This window comes from Trichomycterus rosablanca, chromosome 7 (assembly GCF_030014385.1).
Source record: "Trichomycterus rosablanca isolate fTriRos1 chromosome 7, fTriRos1.hap1, whole genome shotgun sequence".
Lineage (NCBI taxonomy): Eukaryota > Metazoa > Chordata > Actinopteri > Siluriformes > Trichomycteridae > Trichomycterus > Trichomycterus rosablanca.
In genome coordinates, this window is record NC_085994.1 from 4,374,150 (window position 1) to 4,393,840 (window position 19,691).

A 19,691-nucleotide genomic window follows, 5' to 3' on the forward strand; every position below is an offset into this window, starting at 1 on the left:
TGTTAATGCCAGCTGTACAGGAGTTTTCAAAGTACCCGTAACTCTTCTTTAGAATTTATTTGTTTTTTTAATGGCCAGTTAATTATTAAATTAGCATAGTAACATTTTTATGTTTTCTATTTTTACCCTAATTAAATAAACTGGGAAGATAAATAATAATAATTAAAATGCAAATTATAAATGGAATATAAAGAGTCCCCTCTTAGCATTCATTTGTCACAGAGAGATATAATTGTTCCCAGTATTTAAAGAAATTAATTAAATAGTGGCCAAACAATTTTATTTAGTTTTATTTTTTGCCCCTGGACTTAATAATTAAAAAATCTTATGCACTATTTCTCAAGTCTTAAAATGGACATTTTAAGTGCTGAGCACAGTGGCTCAGTGGGTAGCACTGTCGCCTCACAGCAAGAAGGTCCTGGGTTTGATCCACAGGTGGGGCGGTCCGGGTCCTTTCTGTGCGGAGTTTGCATTTTCTCCCCGTGTCTGCGTGGGTTTGCTCCGTGAACTCCGGTTTCCTCCCACAGTCCGAAGACATGCAAGTGAGGTGAATTGGAGATACTACATTGTCCATGACTGCGTTCGATATAACCTTAAGAACTGATGAACCTTGTGTAATGAGTAACTACCGTTCCTGTCATATGAATGTAACCAAAGTGTAAAACATGGTTAGAATCCTAATAAACAAACAAACAAACAAACTGTAGGGCTCAGCAGGGCGTGTGGATAACAGTATTATGCCCACCTGCCATACACAGATGATTCACAGGGTGTGTTCGAAAACCTAGTGCTCCCTAGTAAGGCACCTTAAATTTGAACGATATTTTGACAGAATAACGAGAGAGCATCCGATGCTGCCTTAAGCGATGAAGGCAATCCCAGCATTCAGTGCGGCACAACTTTTTTCAGAAAAAAAAATTACAAATATGGCGGATGGACGTGGAGTTATTTTCAAACGTAAATATATTATCATTGATTTTTAATTTGTATAAACTTGCACAAGTGTCGTTTATTTGTAAATTCGGGCTTGTCAGTGAATTTAACCATTTTTGGTACACAGAGGGAGATGTTAGTTGACATGCTAGCGTGTTGTGCCACCTCATCCCATTGGTTTAAATGCCTGAGGCTAACTGTGTTAGCTAAGTAAGCGAAAACTGATGGAATCGCTGTCTAAGTAGTGTGTTCGAGTAACCTGACTTATAAATTAATGACTTATTAGAATCCTTTCTACTCAGGCAGCTGCCTACGTAGGCCATAAGACAGCAAGGCAGCTCACAAGGTTTTCGAACACACCCATAGTGTCAGTTTCTTTAACCGGCAGTCTCTGCACCTTATTGAGCATTAATTACCTCTAGAGAAGTGTTGCTGGCTTCTCTGTTGGCAACCTTCTTTTCACTCTAAAACTCTGAAACCGTGATTCCAGGCTAAGCTCAGTCTGGTGGCCAAACAATTTTTTATATATATATTTATATTTCTCTAAGTCCTATTTTTAAATGGAAATGACTTCTGATTTTGTGTAACAGGCCTTAATGTAGATTTCAGCAGGGGGTGCGGATAACAGTATTATCCCCACCTGCCATGCACAGATAATTCACTTCCTTTAACGAGTCAATTCCTTTAACTGACAGTCTCTGTGTCTCATTGAGCATTAATTAGTTTCAGAGAAGCATTGCTGGCTTCTCTGCTTTTCTCTCTGAAACCATGCTTCTGGGCTCAGCTCAGTCTGGTCTGGTTTTCCACTGATGCAAATGTCAGCAGTCTGTCTTTCTTATAGGGAACTTAGTCAGTACAATGCAGTACAAAAGTATTACTTCTTTTTAAAAATAAACTGACAGTGCTACAGGATAGGTAGAAATCTTAGTACACAATGTAAAAGTGAATCACAGTGAATTGAAGCTAAGCATTGTACTGATACCCATGAAAAAGAATGTCAAGTATTACAACTGCATCAAAACACCTTCAACAGATGCAAAACCCATTAATAAAATGGTGGCTGGCCTCCCCTCTTCAACTAAATAATAGTAAACCATTTAAATATTTTTGAGTTTATGGGTACTTTAAGCAAACTTGCATTTAAATGAATTGTAAAAAATACTTTTGTACTTTAATGGCAGCTGTGAATTATTTTCTTTTCATTCTTATGTCGTGCCAATCCGATCCAGCTTCAGTCTGGAAAGCTTGCACAGTCAGGATACAAGCTACTGTAAATCCTGATGTTGCTCTGTGTTGCTTATGAACACATTAACCATTTTGACTGTATTTGTAAAACATGTCTTACAAAAAGTGCTTTTGAGCCACAAAAAACTGAAAAGGAACTCATTCCCATTGGAATGGGTGCATCAGTTTTTCAAGCAGGCTTTAAAAACAGTCACATTTATGAGTAAAATGCTAAAAAACACCTTTCATGACAACCATTTAAAATGTTTAAATGTATTTTAAGTGCCACACTATTAAAACAACTCATTTGTATAGATTTTTTTTCACGTTTAAGTGAAATTATCTGTAGTGTGAACATTTTAATGACCAACATAAAAATGCCATTTAAAAGCCTGTGTTAAAATATAAACACTTCATGAGATTATGTGGATTATCTTTCATTAATATCTGTAAATATAAACTGTGGTCATGTTCCTTTTTCTAAATAATTCTTAAACATTACAAAACAATTTAACTGGAAAATCTTAGTAAAGATGAATGAATTAAAAAAAAGGTATTTTGTGGTTATTTATCCTGATTTCACACATAAAAGATAAGAGATATCTAACTTTATGTCAAAATAAATTTATTTAATAAATAAATGACACCTTTTTAAATTATATTGTAATCAAAAACAAATGTGTCAGAATTGTTGCCATTATGTTATTTATATTATTATTTATTCTTTCATTTAACAGCAACAGTTGCCTATACAGTAATACCTTGCAACTCGAGGTCCCTAACTTGGAATCTTTAAAACTCGACACCCTTCGTGGAGTAAATTTGTACCCTTGAACTTGCCATTTTCCTAAAATTTGACTTGTTCATATTTATTTAATTTTAAATTAACAATGAACAGGCGCTTTGTTCAGCGCTCTGTTCGAGTGGAGCGGTACTGTGTCATCAAAGTGCGAATATGAGACGAATCTGCATTATAGCTGGGAGTTCTGAGAAATTGTGAGATTTAACTTTTCCGAGTTTAAAACGCTTATAGTAAAAATAAATAAATAAATACAAAAGCTTAACGTTTAATGTACTAAAAGAACAACACAGGAACGCTAATATTCTCTTAATTATTACTGCTTATAAGTTCTCTCTACAATGAAATTCCTCACTCATTGTTTTAGTACAATAAGTCTATATAAAACACAAATACAATTAGAAAGCAGTTAAAATCAATATAAAAGCATGTACAATAAAACCTGCACTTTACCTTTACTTCTTGCTTCTTAAGATGCTCGATCTTGGAGTATCGTATTCCATTCAGTAATGGTGCATTCACAGGCAGTGCACAAATGGTGAAAAAAGCGGAAAAGCGCAAATGCTATTTTGCCACGTCTCATGTGAATGCGCCGGTAGTGAACAGAATACGGTATTCCAAGATCAAGCATCTCCAGGATTAAGAAGCGTAAGGAAACAATAAAGAAGTAAAACTAAGGTGTATTTTTATATTGATTTTTAACTGTGTTCAGTTGTATTTTTATATTATATTTGTGTTATTTGTGTATCAAGTGTCAAAAACAACCCGATTATTTTACATGAGCCTAAAATATCTGTAGTTCTACAGGACCATGGAGCACATTAACAGGTTTTCCAAACATCCTTATGGGAAAAAATACCTTGAAACTCAACGTCTTTAAAAATCGACACCACTCCCAGAACTAATTGACGTTGAGTTTCAAGGTACCGCTGTACACTATTAAAACTTATTTTCAACTCGAATTTATGATCATTTATGACCATGAAACCCTGGATGATCTGGAGAGATTCTATAAAGAGGAACTGTCTCAAACTGACTGCTCTGTATTTGCCAACCTCATGAGAGAAAACTAAGTGCCGTTTATTGGCAAAGAGAGGTTGTACAAAATATTAAAAGTAGGTGTGCCAATAATTGTGGCACGTGGTTTTGTTAAAAATAATTATTTCCTCATAAGGGATTAGGGGCTGCATGGGGGCTTAGTGGGTAGTACTGTTTCCTCACAGCAAGAAGGTCCTGGGTTCGATCCCCAGATGGGGTGGTCCGAGTCCTTTCTGTCTGTGTGGGTTTCCACCGGGAGCTCCGGTTTCGTCCCACAAGTGCAAGTGAGGTGAAATGGAGATTTTAGTGCGTCCAATTGCCTGATTGCGTCATGACTCCTCTCCACCAATGCCAATCCCCGCTCTGATTGAGGAGAACGAAGCTAACCCACGCCCCCTCCGACACGTGGGCAGCAGCCGTATGCATTTTGTCACCTACACTTTGACGAGTGCAGTGCAGCTCAGCATTGTGTACGGAGAGACACACCCTGACAGCACTCTTTTCTCATCTCTGTGCAGGTGCCATCAATCAGCCAGCAGAGGTCGTAATTGCATTAGTTATGACAGAGTTTCTATCCGGCTTAATCCCACCCCTATCTGAACAACAGGCCAATCGTTGTTCATGTGGCTGCTCAGCCTAGCCGGCAGGCAGAGCTAAGATTCGATTCGATGTATTTGAGATCCCAGCTCTGGTTCCAGCGTGTGTTTTAACTGCTGTGCCATCTGAGCGGCTGTCCATGACTGTGTTTGACATTAAACTTGTGAACTGATGAATCCTGTGTGATGAGTAACTACCGTTTCTGTCATGAGTGTAACCAAAGTGTAAAACATGATGTTTAAATCCTAATTAATAAATAAATACAAGAGGATTATTTCCCAGAATAACTTTTAATTAAAAGCTGTGTTAAAAAGTAGATGCTGAACACAAATATTTTATACACATTATATAAGTACACATTATAATGCACTACGTTTCAATAGTGGTGAAAAAACGCATTTAGTTATATAAACTGGCTCTTGGGTGTATGTCCCCACCATCTGGTAAATGTGGGTATAACTCCTAATAACAATCCTTCCCTGAACGTTAAAACATTCATTATTTTTTCTTTATCTTTACTTTTTAACATATACAGTGAATTCAGAAGGTTTATAAACACCTTGACTTTTTGCAGACTGTGAGATTGTGTTGTGGATTTTATTTTAAAAATTTATTTTTATTGTAAATTCTTATTTTTACCCACACATATACACTGATCAGCCATAACATTTAAACCACCTCCTTGTTTCTACACTCACTGTCCATTTTATCAGCTCCACTTACCATATAGAAGCACTTTGTATTTCTACAATTACTGACTGTAGTCCATCTGTTTCTCTACATATTTTTTTTAGCCCGCTTTCACCCTGTTCTTCAATGGTCAGGACACCCACAGGACCACCACAGAGCAGGTATTATTTAGGTGGTGCATGATTCTCATACCAGCACAACACACACTAACACACCACCACCATGTCAGTGTCACTGCAGTGCTGAGAATGACCCACCACCCAAATAATACCTGCTCTGTAGTGGTCCTGGCAGAGTCCTGGCCATTGATGAACAGCATGAAAGGTTGCTAACAAAGCATGCAGAGAAACAGATGGACTACAGTCAGTAATTGTCGAACTACAAAGTGCTTCTATATGGTAAGTGAAGCCGATAAAATGGACAATGTGTGTAGAAACAAGGAGGAGGTTTAAATGTTATGGCTGATGGGTGTACTTTGTAATGTCCCCTTTTGCAGCAATTACAGCTGCAAGTCTTCTTGATTGCATCTCTACAAGATTTGCACATCTGGATTTGTTTATTCCAATGTTCATGGCAGATCCTCACACGGATCAGACATCAGACTGGATGGCAAAGTCTGTGAAACGCCATCACCAGGTCCTTCATTAGATGTTCAGAAAAGGACAGCATGGGTTCAAATCTGAACTTTGGCTGTGTGACTCAAGGACATTCAGAGATCTGCCCCAAAACCACTCCAGTGTTGTTTTTGTTGTATGCTTCGGGTCATTAATGTGCTGAAAGACGAACTGTTGGTCCAATCAGAGTTTGCATGAAGTCTGGAGGAGGTTTTCTTGTATTTGGCTCCATTCATCCATAAATTATTTTTTTCTAGGGTTTCTAGTGATACTGCCACCACTCTTTCATCCTAGTCATGGTATTATCCAAGTGGAGTGTCTGGGTTTTCTTTTGCTCGGTTTAGTGCTTGCTATTCTGCCCAAAGAGTTAAATTATTTTGTCTCATCAGACAAGAGTCTCCTTTTTCATGCTGCCAGCAACCTCCAAGTGGGCTGTTGTATGTACTTTTACTCAACAGTAGTTTCATCTTATCTTGCCTCTCTGATATAGAGCCCTGATTTTTGGAGTGCCTCAGAGATGTGTTAATCCAACAGGTTCTCCCGGCTCTGCAAATGAATTCTTTTGTTTTTCCTACATGCTGACCAAGGCACTTCATGTCTGGATGCCCAGTTTGGCTGAATGACCAACTATAAAAAAAGGTGAAGAGCTGTGACAAGCTTCTTCTATTTTTGATTTATTAAGGGTACTGTGATCCTGGGAATGCTCCAAGTTTTGGGTACTGTTTTACATCCTTGTTGTGATGCTTCGCCAGAGTTTGAGCGCAGAGATCCACAGGCAGGTCCTAGGACTTAGTGGCTAAGAGTCACACGCTTTCACTTTGTCATTACGGTTGATTCAGTGGAAGCTGATGGAATAAAAATGCCAGTTAGATTAATCAAAATGTAATAACTTTAATAATAATAATAATTTAGTAATGAAATTTAATCATTTAATGAAAATGTTAATGTTTAAAGTTTTAAACTGCTTTATCCTGATCAGATTTCCAGTGTGTCCAAAGCCAACTTAGAAAAAAACATGTCTGTTTTGGTCTCCCCGCTCTGCGTTTCCTCTGTGGGTTCCCTGTGGGTTTATCTCTGCCTGGAGCCCCTTTGGGGATTCCTGCCGGTCCCAAGCCCGGACAAAAAAGGAGGGTTGGGCGTGGGACTAGCAACCCCACCCCACAAAACAAGACATGCTACAGAAACCGCAACAGCATTATCATGTATAAATGTATTACCCCAAAAATTTACACATTAAAAATGTAGTAGTTTATGAATTTGATTCTTTTGCTTATTAATTTAGACATTTACTGCCAAAATACACAATTTTTCAAGACCTGCCCTTGAAGAGTAACCTGTGTCCACTGGGAGATGGTAAATACTTTATTTTAATGAGGCCAGTAACTGTTTGTGTTTTGCAACGAGGAAGGCCCCGATGTGACTGCTGACTTGTACCCAACAGCCCTTGCGCTCTTCCCATGACCCTTTCTGTTGGCAGGTCTCCCTAGCATCACAGGTCAGTCGGGGTGTCTTTTACCCACACGGACAGACGTCAGTTAAAGTTACAAGGTAGTAAATAAATTAAAGATGCCATTAAGGGGGGTGGAACATGACAGGAGGGTGAAACCGAGAAGGAGAACAGACACTTAAAGTTGGAAAGGAAAGGAAGGAGCATTGGTTCAGATTTTGCCTTCCAGAAGAAAGAAGCAGGAGATCCAGAAGAGATCCAGAGGACGCTGAAAGAAAGTGCTGTACTTAATGTAACGCAGAAAACTGAGAAAAAGAAAAAGCAAGATGAACCAGAAGATAAGAAGGTGAGGAACAGCAAAGCCACTGAAAGAAAAGCTCCAGGGACATAATGGGATCGAAAGACAAAAAGTCTAAAGAGGAAGGAAAAAAGAAGAAAAAAGCTGAAAAGGTGGAGCAAGAAGAAGAAGAGGAAGAAGATGATGAGGAGGACTCGCCAAAGAAAAAAAAAAAGAAAAAGAGCAAGAAAGGGTCCAACAACAGCGATGATGAAGGCAGAAAAGGCAAAGGCAAGAAGAAGAAGAAAGTTGTGGACTATGCTGAGATCTATGAGAATGAGTTAAGGAACTATGAATCTAATAAAGAGGAGAACTATGAAGATGAATACCATAAAAAGAAAGGTAAGGGTTCTGTCGCAGTTTCCTTTACTTTTACATGTTTGCTTTTACTTTTAGTGCAGTTAGTATTTTCATATATCTTACACTTTGCTTGTCAAATTATAAACTTGCAGTGTTTGAGGTGGTCACCATCACAGGGGACGTAGCTGGGGCAGGCACGGATGCCAACATCTTTGTTACTCTGTTTGGTGATTATGGCATAACTCCCAAAGTGCATCTTGCAAGCAAGTGAGTCTGTACTTGTTTCTGTGAGCTTTTGAAAATAACTGTACATTATTATTAATAATTTATTTATTAATTAAGTATTTGTTTAAACACTCAGAGTGGTATTAAACAGCAGTTGCTCCCTTTCTGATGATTTTGTCCTGTTGCACATTACACTGTTACACTGTAATGATCAATAATCAAAACATTAATTTATTTGTTAAAGAACAAAAAGTTTATGACACTTTTATTACCCTTGTAAAAAGTAACTGCTTCCTTAATTAATTAATAATTGTTTGCTCCACCTTTAGAAAGGAAGGAATTTTAACCCAGACACACAATTTGGTTTTCATAAAAAACTGCATGGTTCAAATCAGGGCTGTTTGTGGCCTTTCAAAAACCTTATTCTGTCTGGTCTTAGCCATTCATATGTGAAATTTAGAACCTTATACTACTACATAATTTCAACTACACTATAGCTTCAGCTGATCTCACATGCACGTTGAGATTTTTTTTAACATAGCAGATGACCTTTATTACTTCCTTAATGATAGGAAGTAGTTCCGGTCTGGTGCAGCCATCACACTACCACTACAATATTGATTGTTGGTATAATGTTGGGGCAGTACAGTGGCTAAGTGGGTAGCACTGTTGGTAGCACTGGGTAGCAAGAAGGCCCTGGGTTTGATCCCCAGGTGGGGCGGTCCGGGTCCTTTCTATGTGGAGTTTGCATAGAAACCCTGCGTGGGTTTCCTCTGGGAGCTCCAGTTTCCTCCCACAGTCCAAAAACATGCAGTCAGGTTAATTTGAGACACTAAATTGCCCTACAGGTGAATGTGTGAGTGTATGTGTGTCTGCGATGGACTGGCGCCTCGTCCAGGGCGTTACTGTGTGCCTTGCGCACATTGAAAAGCTGGGATAGTCACCAGCATCCCCCCTGTGACCCTGATTGGAGTGTGTGGTATAATGTTTTTATCACAAAATGCTGCATTTGCTTTTTGTCAGGCATGAGTCCTGTCCATTGATTTACTAAAAGATTTATTTTTGTTTTGTTTTGTTTTTTTAGCAAATGTCATCTCTAGGTTAGCAGTGCTTTCCAACACCCTATAAATCCTATTTTTGGTTTGGTCTCTTTTGTTTTGTGGAGTCATACCTTATTTTAGTTCAAAAGAGTGAGTTTGTATTTACGGATTGGGATCTTTTTTGAATGAGTTGTGGCTGAGGCCCTGGAGTAACTTCAGCAGGTTTGCCACTTCCAGGTAGATTCAGCACGGTTTTATATTGTCTTAGAGCTTTGCATACTATAATTTAGAAAGCTTTATTTCCAGATGTCCTCTGGACTTTTCTTATATTGTATTTCCTGAGGCTGAATGAGTAACTAGAATGAGAAACTAGGGGGCAACTGGTTTTTTTTTTTCACAAGCAATCACCTGATTCCTTAAATAGATTCTATTTAACATAATGTAATTGTTGCCTTGCAGCAAGAGGGATCTAAATTCAATTGCCCTGCAGGGCAGCCTGGAGTTGCATGTTCCCCTGTGTCCAAAGACATGCAGTTAGGCTAATAGGGGCTACTAAAATTACCCCAAATATGTGTGTGTGTGTGTGTGTGTGTGTGTGTGTGTGTGTGTGCGCCCTGTGATGGATTGGCAAACTGTCCGTTGCGTTTCCTGCCTTTTGCCCAGTTAATCTGACCCACTGTGACCTTAACCAGGATAAAGCAGTGATGAATGAATGAGTGAATTAATAAAAATGTAATTGTAAATTAAACCCACATTCCCCTTGTGTAACATTATGTTTGGTTAAATGATCGAAGAAATCAATAAGTGTGACAGATATTCACTAACAGAGGCTATAATATAAAATATATAATATAATATATTATAATATAACTGAAATAGGGAAATTACTTTTCATACACTGTTTTATACTGCAGGACAGATTTATCTTCTAAGGGTTTAGATATACACTCTTTATCAGGTGTTTATCTTGAAACTGATGATGATTTATTTCTCCAAGTTAACGCTGCTTTTTTTATTTTTTTTCAAATCCACAGCACTGAAAAGAGGTATCTGACTGGTGTTCTCTCATTGTTAAATAAACTAATGGAGAAACCAGTAAAACACTGTTTGTACCGTTGTGTTGGGGTGTAAATTCTGTTCATATGCACATGATATTTTAAAGCCTTTTATCAAGGGCTTTATGTCCTGCTGATAAAGGGATAGAATATACATGTGCTATGCATCATTATGATGGACCTGGTTGAATTGATGGTTTGTTAGGGCACATTGGCTGTCTTTACTTTACTTAAAACAGTTTAATACCTTACTACACTGCTTTCAGAAAATAATTAAAAACAGAATTACAGAACAAACGTGTTTTCAAGACAGAACAAAAGGTTTATATTGTATATAAAGAAAATGATTTTTGATTAAAAAAATGAAGTAGCACAATGTAAGGATCAGTTAGACCTGAATTGTTTATATTAAAAGAAATGTAATGAAGTTTAAACTAAATTTACATTTCTTTGCACATTGTGCTACTTAATTCATTTAAACACACAAGGTCTGCAGTGGATGCATAATAATATACACTGATCAGCCATAACATTAAAATTACCTCCTTGTTTCTACACTCACTGTCTATTTTATCAGCTCCACTTACCATATAGAAGCACTTTGTAGTTCTACAATTACTGACTGTAGTCCATTTGTTTCTTTACATACTTTCTTCAATGGTCAGGACCCCCACAGGACCACCACAGAGCAGGTATTATTTAGGTGGTGGATCATTCTCAGCCCTGCAGTGACACTGACATGGTGGTGGTGTGTTAGTGTGTGTTGTGCTGGTATGAGTGGATCAGACACAGCAGCGCTGCTGGAGTTTTTAAATACCGTGTCCACTCACTGTCCACTCTATTAGACACTCTTGCCTAGTTGGTCCACCTTGTACATGTAAGAAGAAGTCAGAGACTGTTGCTCATCTATTGCTGCTGTTTGAGTTGGTCATCTTCTAGACCTTCATCAGTGGTCAGAGGACGCTGCCCACAGAGCGCTGTTGGCTGGATAATTTTGGTTGGTGGACTATTCTCAGTCCAGCAGGGACAGTGAGGTGTTTAAAAACTCCAGCAGCGCTGCTGTGTCTGATCCACTCATACCAGCACAACACACACTAACACACCACCACCATGTCAGTGTCACTGCAGTGCTGAGAATGATCCACCACCTAAATAATACCCGCTCTGTGGTGGTCCTGTGGGGGTCCTGACCATTGAAGAACAGGGTGAAAGGGGGCTAACAAAGCATGCAGAGAAACAGATGGACTACAGTCAGTAATTGTAGAACTACAAAGTGCTCCTATATGGTAAGTGGAGCTGATAAAATGGACAGTGAGTGTAGAAACAAGGAGGTGGTTTTAACGTTATGGTTGATCAGTGTATATGTATATAAACGCTTATGTTAAAGTTTGAATAGCCCTGGTCAAATCTTATTTTCTAAAATAAATATAAGACCTCTACAGGGACCAAACATGAATAAAGATTTTTTGCTAATTAATTAAACATAAAAACATTAAATACAAGATATGGAACAGTTTGGTCTCTGTGGTAACTTATTTTTAGTTAGAAAATTGCCCAGGTGTTTCTATACAGACTGCACTTACAACATAGACCCTATAATAGCTTAAATAAAAATAAGATTATTTTTAAAACTGCTTACAGTACTTTCTTCTGGCTTTAAATACACCTTGTCATATTACAGTTATAGTTCCTAACCTGATTTATTTTGCTTACAGGAACCGAAATGCTTTTGAAAAAGGCAAAACAGACGTCTTTCGCATTAAAACTCACAACGTTGGGTCGTTAAGAAAGATTAGGTAACTCATCTTGATTCAATTATTTGTAATGTTCTTGCTGTAGAATACACAACAGTTTGGCCTAAAGTATATGGACACCCTGGCATGACTTTGTTGAACGTCTTATTCCAAAACCATGGTCATTACTATGAATTCGCCACCTTTTTTGTATAAGATTTTGGAGTGTGTCTGTGGGGAAATGTGCCCATAAAGAGCATTTATAAAGTCAAACACTAATGTTGGATGAGAACATTCCAGTCATGCTGGAAGAGGAAATATACACTGATCAGCCATAACATTAAAACCACCTTCTTGTTTCTACACTCACTGTCCATTTTATCAGCTCCACTTACCATATAGAAGCACTTTGTAGTTCTACAATTACTGACTGTAGTCCATCTGTTTCTCTGCATGCTTTTTTAACCTGCTTTCAGGTATTATTTAGGTGGTGGATCATTCTCAGCACTGCAGTGACACTGACATGGTGGTGGTGTGTTAGTGTGTGTTGTGCTGGTATGAGTGGATCAGACACAGCAGCGCTGATGAAGTTTTTAAACACCTCACTGTCACTGCTGGACTGAGAATAGTCCACCAACCAAAAATATCCAGCCAACAGCACCCTGTGAGCAGCGTCCTGTGACCACTGATGGAGGTCTAGAAGATGACCAACTCAAACAGCAGCAATAGATGAGCGATCGTCTCTGACTTTACATCTACAAGGTGGATCAACTAGGTAGGAGTGTCTAATGGGACAGTGAGCTGAGAATGATCCACCACCTAAATACTACCTGCTCTGTGGTGGTCCTGTGGGGGTCCTGACCATTAAAGAACAGGGTGAAAACAGGCTAAAAAGGTATGTAGAGAAACAGATGGACTACAGTCAGTAATTGTAGAACTACAAAGTGCTTCTATATGGTAAGTGGAGCTGATAAAATGGACAGTGAGGGTAGAAACAAGGAGGTGGTTTTAATGTTATGGCTGATCGGTGTATAATCCTAGGAGTATTGCACCCTGACCCTAACAATGATGAAGCCGTTACTTAACTTAAAACTACTTTTATTTATTACGTTTTTAAGTTCTATTTTTGTGTTTTAAGAATTGAACATGATAATACAGGCTTGAGCGCTAGCTGGTTTTTGGACCGTGTCATGGTGACTGATATGAACAGACCCCATCTACGTTATTACTTTACCTGCAACAGCTGGCTCAGCAGGAAGGAGGGTGATGGACTTATTGTACGTGACCTTCTGGGCACTCTGGACCCTTCTGATATGCCAAAATGTGGGTCCTTTTTCATTATGGTGATCTAAATATTGCTAAAAGTAGATAAATTCTGTTCTGTATTTGACAGTGATTATGCATGAACATTTGTTCTTTTATTTTCTAGATAATAAATATATTGTGAGTGTCTTCACTGCAGATGTTAAGGGGAGTGGAACAGATGCGGATGTGCTCATTAATATTTTTGGGGAAAATGGAGATACCGGTAATAAACACCCTACAATTTATCATAACCCAAATAACACAGGACATACTGTAAAATTTATTTGCTGGTTGAAAATAATATGCCTAATTTTTTCTTATTTCCTACTGTGTTTTTAGGGGAAAGACGATTAGATAGTGGCAAAAACAACTTTGAGAGAGGAACAGAGGACAAGTTCACTATTGATGCACCCAACTTAGGAAAAATAAGGAAGATCACAATTGGTCACAATAACAGAGGCTCCTCCGCTGGATGGTTTGTGGAAAAGGTACCAAAGCAGCCTACAAAGCATACATATTTTGTATAATACTAACAACAGTGTAGCTGTAAAGTGGTTGGCCACACAAGCTTACAGAACAAGACCAATGCATAGCATGTAAACATATACAACACTGACTACCAGGTTTCTGGTCTTGCCTTTACCAATTACCAAAATTACCAATTTTTTGACAATATTATGTACAATATATTGTGGAACTTTTTTCTGAATTTTTTGAAATCTTGCATTGAAAATAGTTATTTGACTTCTCAGGAAATACATTTATGTGCCTTGATGGACGCATGTGTCTCTCTAAAATCTTAGTACATACTTCTGGGTCAATGGTACCTTTAAACACCCATGGTACCAGTCACCCATGGTGTCTGCACTAATGCACCCCTATTAGCATTAAAGATTTTGGCTCAGTGTCCATTTTTACCATCTGACCACATTTTCACTGTTCTTTCAGATCTTGAAGGAATGATCTCTGGCTTTCTTTTTGTATAATTGAGTTTTAGGTTGCATTTCTTAATGCAGTGGCAGACATTGTTAAGTAACAATGGTTTACCAAAGTATTTCCAAGCCCGTGTGGCTATATGTATCATAGTAGCATGATAGTTTATAATGCGATGTCATCAAAGGTCTTACACACCCAACAGTAATTTCTGGCCTTGCACTACATGGACTAAGATTCCTCAGGATTCTCCAAAGTCATTATTTTAGAAAGATGGTGAAAGGTCTTAATTATTTGCAATCCAGTAAACATTTGCAATGTTGCACATTTTCTTTTTGAGCTGCTTGACAATTCTCTTGCACAGTTAGGCACAAAGTGATAAACCATGACCAAAGATTATATGAATATCAGATAATATGAGATCACATATCAGAAGGTCAGTATAAGAACGTTATCATCATTATATCACATTACATATTAACTATGTGAATATCAGATTTGATTGGTTTTTAAATGCTGAGCTTTTTTGTTTAGGGGGAACTTGAACATTTATAATTTAAAGAGCAATAATACCAGACTTACTGAAGGCCAGGTGCAAGTCTAATAAGTTACTTTTACTTTCCACTAACCAAATGAATAAGTGCTTGTCCATCCATTTCAGTCTTTTGTTAAGCATTTGTTGTTTTTCTCTAGTGATGTTGTAAGTAAATGCGCCCCAACACCATGATCTTAAATTAAATGTTACTAACGCTGCTTCCTACCTTTCCTTTTTTTAGTCTTATACTTCACCAAATCATTACTTCTTCTCTTTGCTAATTGAGCAATATGATCAATTAAAGAGTTAATTAGTAGTCGTAGAAAAAATTCTTGAGCAAAAAGTCTCCATGTCATTTTGTAATGTTTTGTTTTCTTGTTAATGCATGTTAGACCTTGAGACTCAGTCATGAACCTTCCTCAACATCTTTGTCAGTATAAGATGAGGTCATTCTTTAGCACTGCAGTCACCTTATCCATGCTGAAAGGAAACACCGCACTACTTTAACAGATTGTTTTTCCTGTTAATGAGGTGCATTACCTAGCACATAGATTTCAGCATAGATTATACATACTAGCACCGTGAATTTCAAACATGCCTAATAAATTAATATATCCCTGCAATACAGATGCTCCAGATTCTAACACATTAAACATTTAAACTTAAAGCAACTTAAAGCATTTGATGCTATGTTTTATTGTTTATGTTTTTTAATTACATTTGCACCAGACTAAACGAGAAGCATAAATAGAATGTAATAGGTTTAGGTTTCTAACCATTTAAAAATGTACTGTTATTAGTTACCTAATAAGCATCTATATGTCTTGTTTTTTTATATACATATATAGGTGGTACTGGATGACATGGGTAACAAAGCAATTTATGAGTTCCCCATAGGTCGCTGGTTTGCTATAGATGAAGATGATGGAAAGATTCAAAGGGACATTTTAGTTGGAGCAAGTCAACCTACAGGTATGTCGTGAGTGTTTTTAATTTATGTCAATAAAAAAATAATGTCATAATTTTAAATTACAGCTTACCTTGTAACTCAACGTCCCCTAAACTCAAAATCTTTGAAACTTAAACTTAATGTTTCCCTTAAACTCAACGTGTTCAGCTTTTAAAAAAATTTATTTATTTAATTTCAAATTAACAAGAAACAGCCGCTTAGTTCAGCGCTCGGCTTGAGCAGTAAAACGTCATCAAAGTGTGAATATGAGACGAATCTGCATTTGTGTGGAATAACCATCAGATCCAGTCTGAAAGCTCCAGTTGTATCTGTGTTCAGCTGGATTTTCCTCACTTTTAAACTTGTGTTACAGCTCGGGGTTCTGAGAAATTGTGAGAATCAGAATCAGCTTCTCAGAGAGTCTAAAACGCTTATTGTTAAAAATTAGGGCTGTCAAACGACTAAAATTTTTAATCGCGATTAATCTCAGAATTTCATATAGTTAATCGCGATTAATCGCATTAAAAAAAATCTGTGTAAATGTTATAGAAAACAAGGATTTTTAAGTGAAATGTTACAATTAAAATGGTGAACACATTTTATGCTAAATGTACTGATGTTAAAAACTGCTGGGACAAGAGAAAACTGTAAGGGAGTTTATTCACTCACATACTAGGCAGTAAATGTCAGATTGTAGGTTAGAATTTCTCCATCAGCAAACATTGTAGATCAGCGGTGCTTTAGGTGGGATAAGGCGTAGTTATTGTATCAGACTTGTCTGTGGTTGTATCGTGACGATGGTTTGATGGACGTTTCTACACGAAGTGAGTGTGTTTTGACCCTTTGGGGCTTCCATAGTTCATGAACTAACGTGCTCGACTCAGCTTTCCGGTATTCGGTACAGAAGAAGAAGTTAATTAAGTGTAATAAAGTGTTCTGCTCCCGACAACTTGTGAATATAGCGTGTATTTATTTCTTTATTATGCAAGTGCATCACTACCACGATCGGTTACATTATGTTAACAAACCGCAAATGAAAAACGGTGGCAAGTCCGACATTAAAACGTTTGTTCTACCAGTCGTGTCAACATGAACTAGAATTTGCGTTAATGGCACTAATTTTTTTAATCGCGTTAAATTGAGGTCGCGTTAATGCGTTATTATCGCGTTAACTTCGACAGCCCTATTAAAAATAAAGCTTAATGTGGTTTAATGTACTAAAAGAAGGAGACATGAACACTGAACTTCTCTCCACTAATGAAATTCCTTGCTTGTGTTAGTACAATAAGTCACTTATGTGAATGTGCCTTTACTGGACCTAATACGGTATTCCAATATCAAGCATCTCCATCATTAAGAAGCGTGAAGAAACAATTTTTTTATTGTATTTCAATGTTTTTATATTATATTTGTGTTATTTTCATCATTAGTCTAAAATATATGCAGTTCCACGGGACCATGGAACGCATTAGCAGGTTTCCCAAACATCCTTATGAGAGAAAATACCTTGAAACTTGAAACGTCTTTTAAACTCAATGCCACACCCAGAACCAACTGACGTTGAGTTTCAAGGTGCCACTGTAAAAATAAATACATGATTTGTGTGTTTTTGGATGTTCAATTTAAGTAAATCAAGCTTCAGGTTACTTCTGCTAAAATCACTAACTAGGTAGTTTGAAGGTAAAAGCTCCAAGAAAAGAGAATCTAATGAATGTTTAGTCCAAAACCACTAATATTATTGATGTGGTTCATCCAACTCTTGAACTGAAGCCACATTTTGTATTTTGTCTGTTTCTTCACTGTTTTGTCACCAGTCTCAAAAGAATCAGATTCCAATAACTGTAACCCTACCTTCCAGGCATTGCTTACAACGTGCAGGTGGTTACAGGTGACATCAGGGGTGCAGGCACCAACTCCAAAATCCACATGGTCATGCATGGCATGAAGGGCATGAAGAACAGTGGAAAGGTCTTCCTAGAAGGGGGCACATTTGAACGTGGCCTCACCGATGTCTTTAACGTTGAGATTGCAGCTCTCCTGAGCCCTCTGAGTCGGGTCACTATTGGCCACGATAACGACGGGGTCAGTGCAGGGTGGTACTGTGAAAAGGTGGGTCTCATGCTGGCATACTGTTATTCATTATTCATATAACAAATATTTTACATCATGATGAATTCAAGAGTCACACAGAGATTAATTCCTTCCTCTGGTCATTATCTTTAACCCTAATACCCCCTTTTTAAAGCCCTTTTTAACATGTCACATAATATCCTGAGCCTTTTCAAATCAGCCTGATACTTCACAACTTTTCCTATATTTATTAAAAGTAAATAAATATTTTTATATTGATATTGTGTTCCAAACACCCCCTGATTTATACACATCTGTTTGGGGTCTCAGAGGCCAGAGCTAGAATACATGATTAAAATCAATAGGTTTCAATTTAGCGCACTCAATTTAGTCTTCCGCTGCTGAGAGATACCAGATTGCATTCGAGGAGAGCACGTCCCTGTACACGCCTCTTCCGACACGTGCACAGCCCTCCTCTTCTTGCCCCTGCATTCTGCACAGGCATCTCGTCCGCCAATCAGGGTCCTTACACAGCGTATGAAGACCCACCCACCCACAGTCCGACCCCCACCCTGCAGATACGGTGGCCAATTAGTAACTGCTGCAGGCACTGCCAATTATGTCGCCATATGGCGCCCAGCCGACCGGTGGCAACGCCGAGTTTCAAACCAAGGAGTTTAGAAACTCTGTGCTGGTGTGCTAGCGGAATATCCCGCTGCGCCACCTGGGCGCCCAAAGTCAACAGTTTTTATATGTGGGCGGCACGGTGGCTCGGTGGGTAGCACTGTCGCCTCACAGCAAGAAGTCCTGGGTGCGATCCCCAGGCGGGGCAGTCCGGGTCCATTCTGTGAGGAGTTTGCATGTTCTCCCTGTGTCTGCATGGGTTTCCTCCGATGGCACCCCGTCCAGGGTGTTACTGTGTGCCTTGTGCCCATTGAAAAGCTGGAATAGGCTCCAACACCACTCTGCGACCCTAATTGGATAAGCGGTTAATATCTGGTTTATTTGGTTAATTAATTTATTTGATTCATGTTTTTTACCCACACAACACTAGAATCTCTGGGACCCCAAAGAACAAGGCAGGGTTAAGGACTTAATGTTATACTAGTATTTTCTCTGGGTACTTCATTTTCCTCCCTCTCAAAAATAAGAGGTTGATAGTCTGTGAGTAAGTGTGTGTGTGTGTGTGTGTGTGTGTGTTGCTCTACAATTAATTGAACCACCACAGTCCTGACAAGGATAAAGCTTTCCTTGCACTTCAGTCCAAGCTGGTTTCAGATCTCTTCCACATGTTGATAAAGCAATTTCTGTTTGGTGCATATTTATGTGTGTTTTGTTTTAGGTAGTCATTTTTTGCCCTTTCACTGGAGTCGAGCAAACATTTCCTTGTTCTAAGTGGCTAGATGAAGATGAGGGTGATGGACTCATTGAGAGAGAGTTATATGAAATGGTCTCATTGCGAAGGAAAAGACAAAAGAGTAAGTGATTGTAAAGCTTTACCTAAAACAAATACTTATTAATAATTATTTTACTATTTTATTATTTTTTCCTTCTCTTTATAACATGTAACCATACACAGATGAGGCATAACATTATGACCACCTTCCCAATATTGTGTTGGTCCCCCTTTTGCAGCCCCATATGCATCAAACTGTGCTGCTCTGTGTATTCTGACACCTTTCTATCAGAACCAGCATTAACTTTTTCAGCAATTTGAGCTACAGTAGCTCGTCTGTTGGATCGGACCACATGGGTCAGCCTTCACTCCCCACGTGCATCAATGACCCTGTCACCGGTTTACCACTTTTGCTTCCTTGGACCACTTTTGATAGATACTGACCACTGCAGACCGGAACAGCCCACAAGA

At 38.3% G+C, this 19,691-nt stretch overlaps 1 protein-coding gene across 1 annotated transcript in view; it reads left to right on the top strand.

Annotated features, from left to right (window-relative positions):
• The first annotated feature begins 7,732 nt into the window (after window positions 1-7,732).
• Window positions 7,733-19,691, top strand: part of loxhd1b (lipoxygenase homology PLAT domains 1b) — a 49,929-nt gene continuing 37,970 nt past the window's right edge. The window contains exons 1-10 of the mRNA XM_062998276.1: window positions 7,733-8,021; window positions 8,132-8,246; window positions 10,279-10,290; window positions 12,015-12,095; window positions 13,171-13,355; window positions 13,462-13,560; window positions 13,677-13,825; window positions 15,654-15,777; window positions 17,613-17,863; window positions 19,167-19,302. Of these exons, the coding sequence (XP_062854346.1) occupies window positions 7,733-8,021; window positions 8,132-8,246; window positions 10,279-10,290; window positions 12,015-12,095; window positions 13,171-13,355; window positions 13,462-13,560; window positions 13,677-13,825; window positions 15,654-15,777; window positions 17,613-17,863; window positions 19,167-19,302 (1,441 nt within the window). The remainder of the gene's footprint in view (window positions 8,022-8,131; window positions 8,247-10,278; window positions 10,291-12,014; window positions 12,096-13,170; window positions 13,356-13,461; window positions 13,561-13,676; window positions 13,826-15,653; window positions 15,778-17,612; window positions 17,864-19,166; window positions 19,303-19,691) is intronic.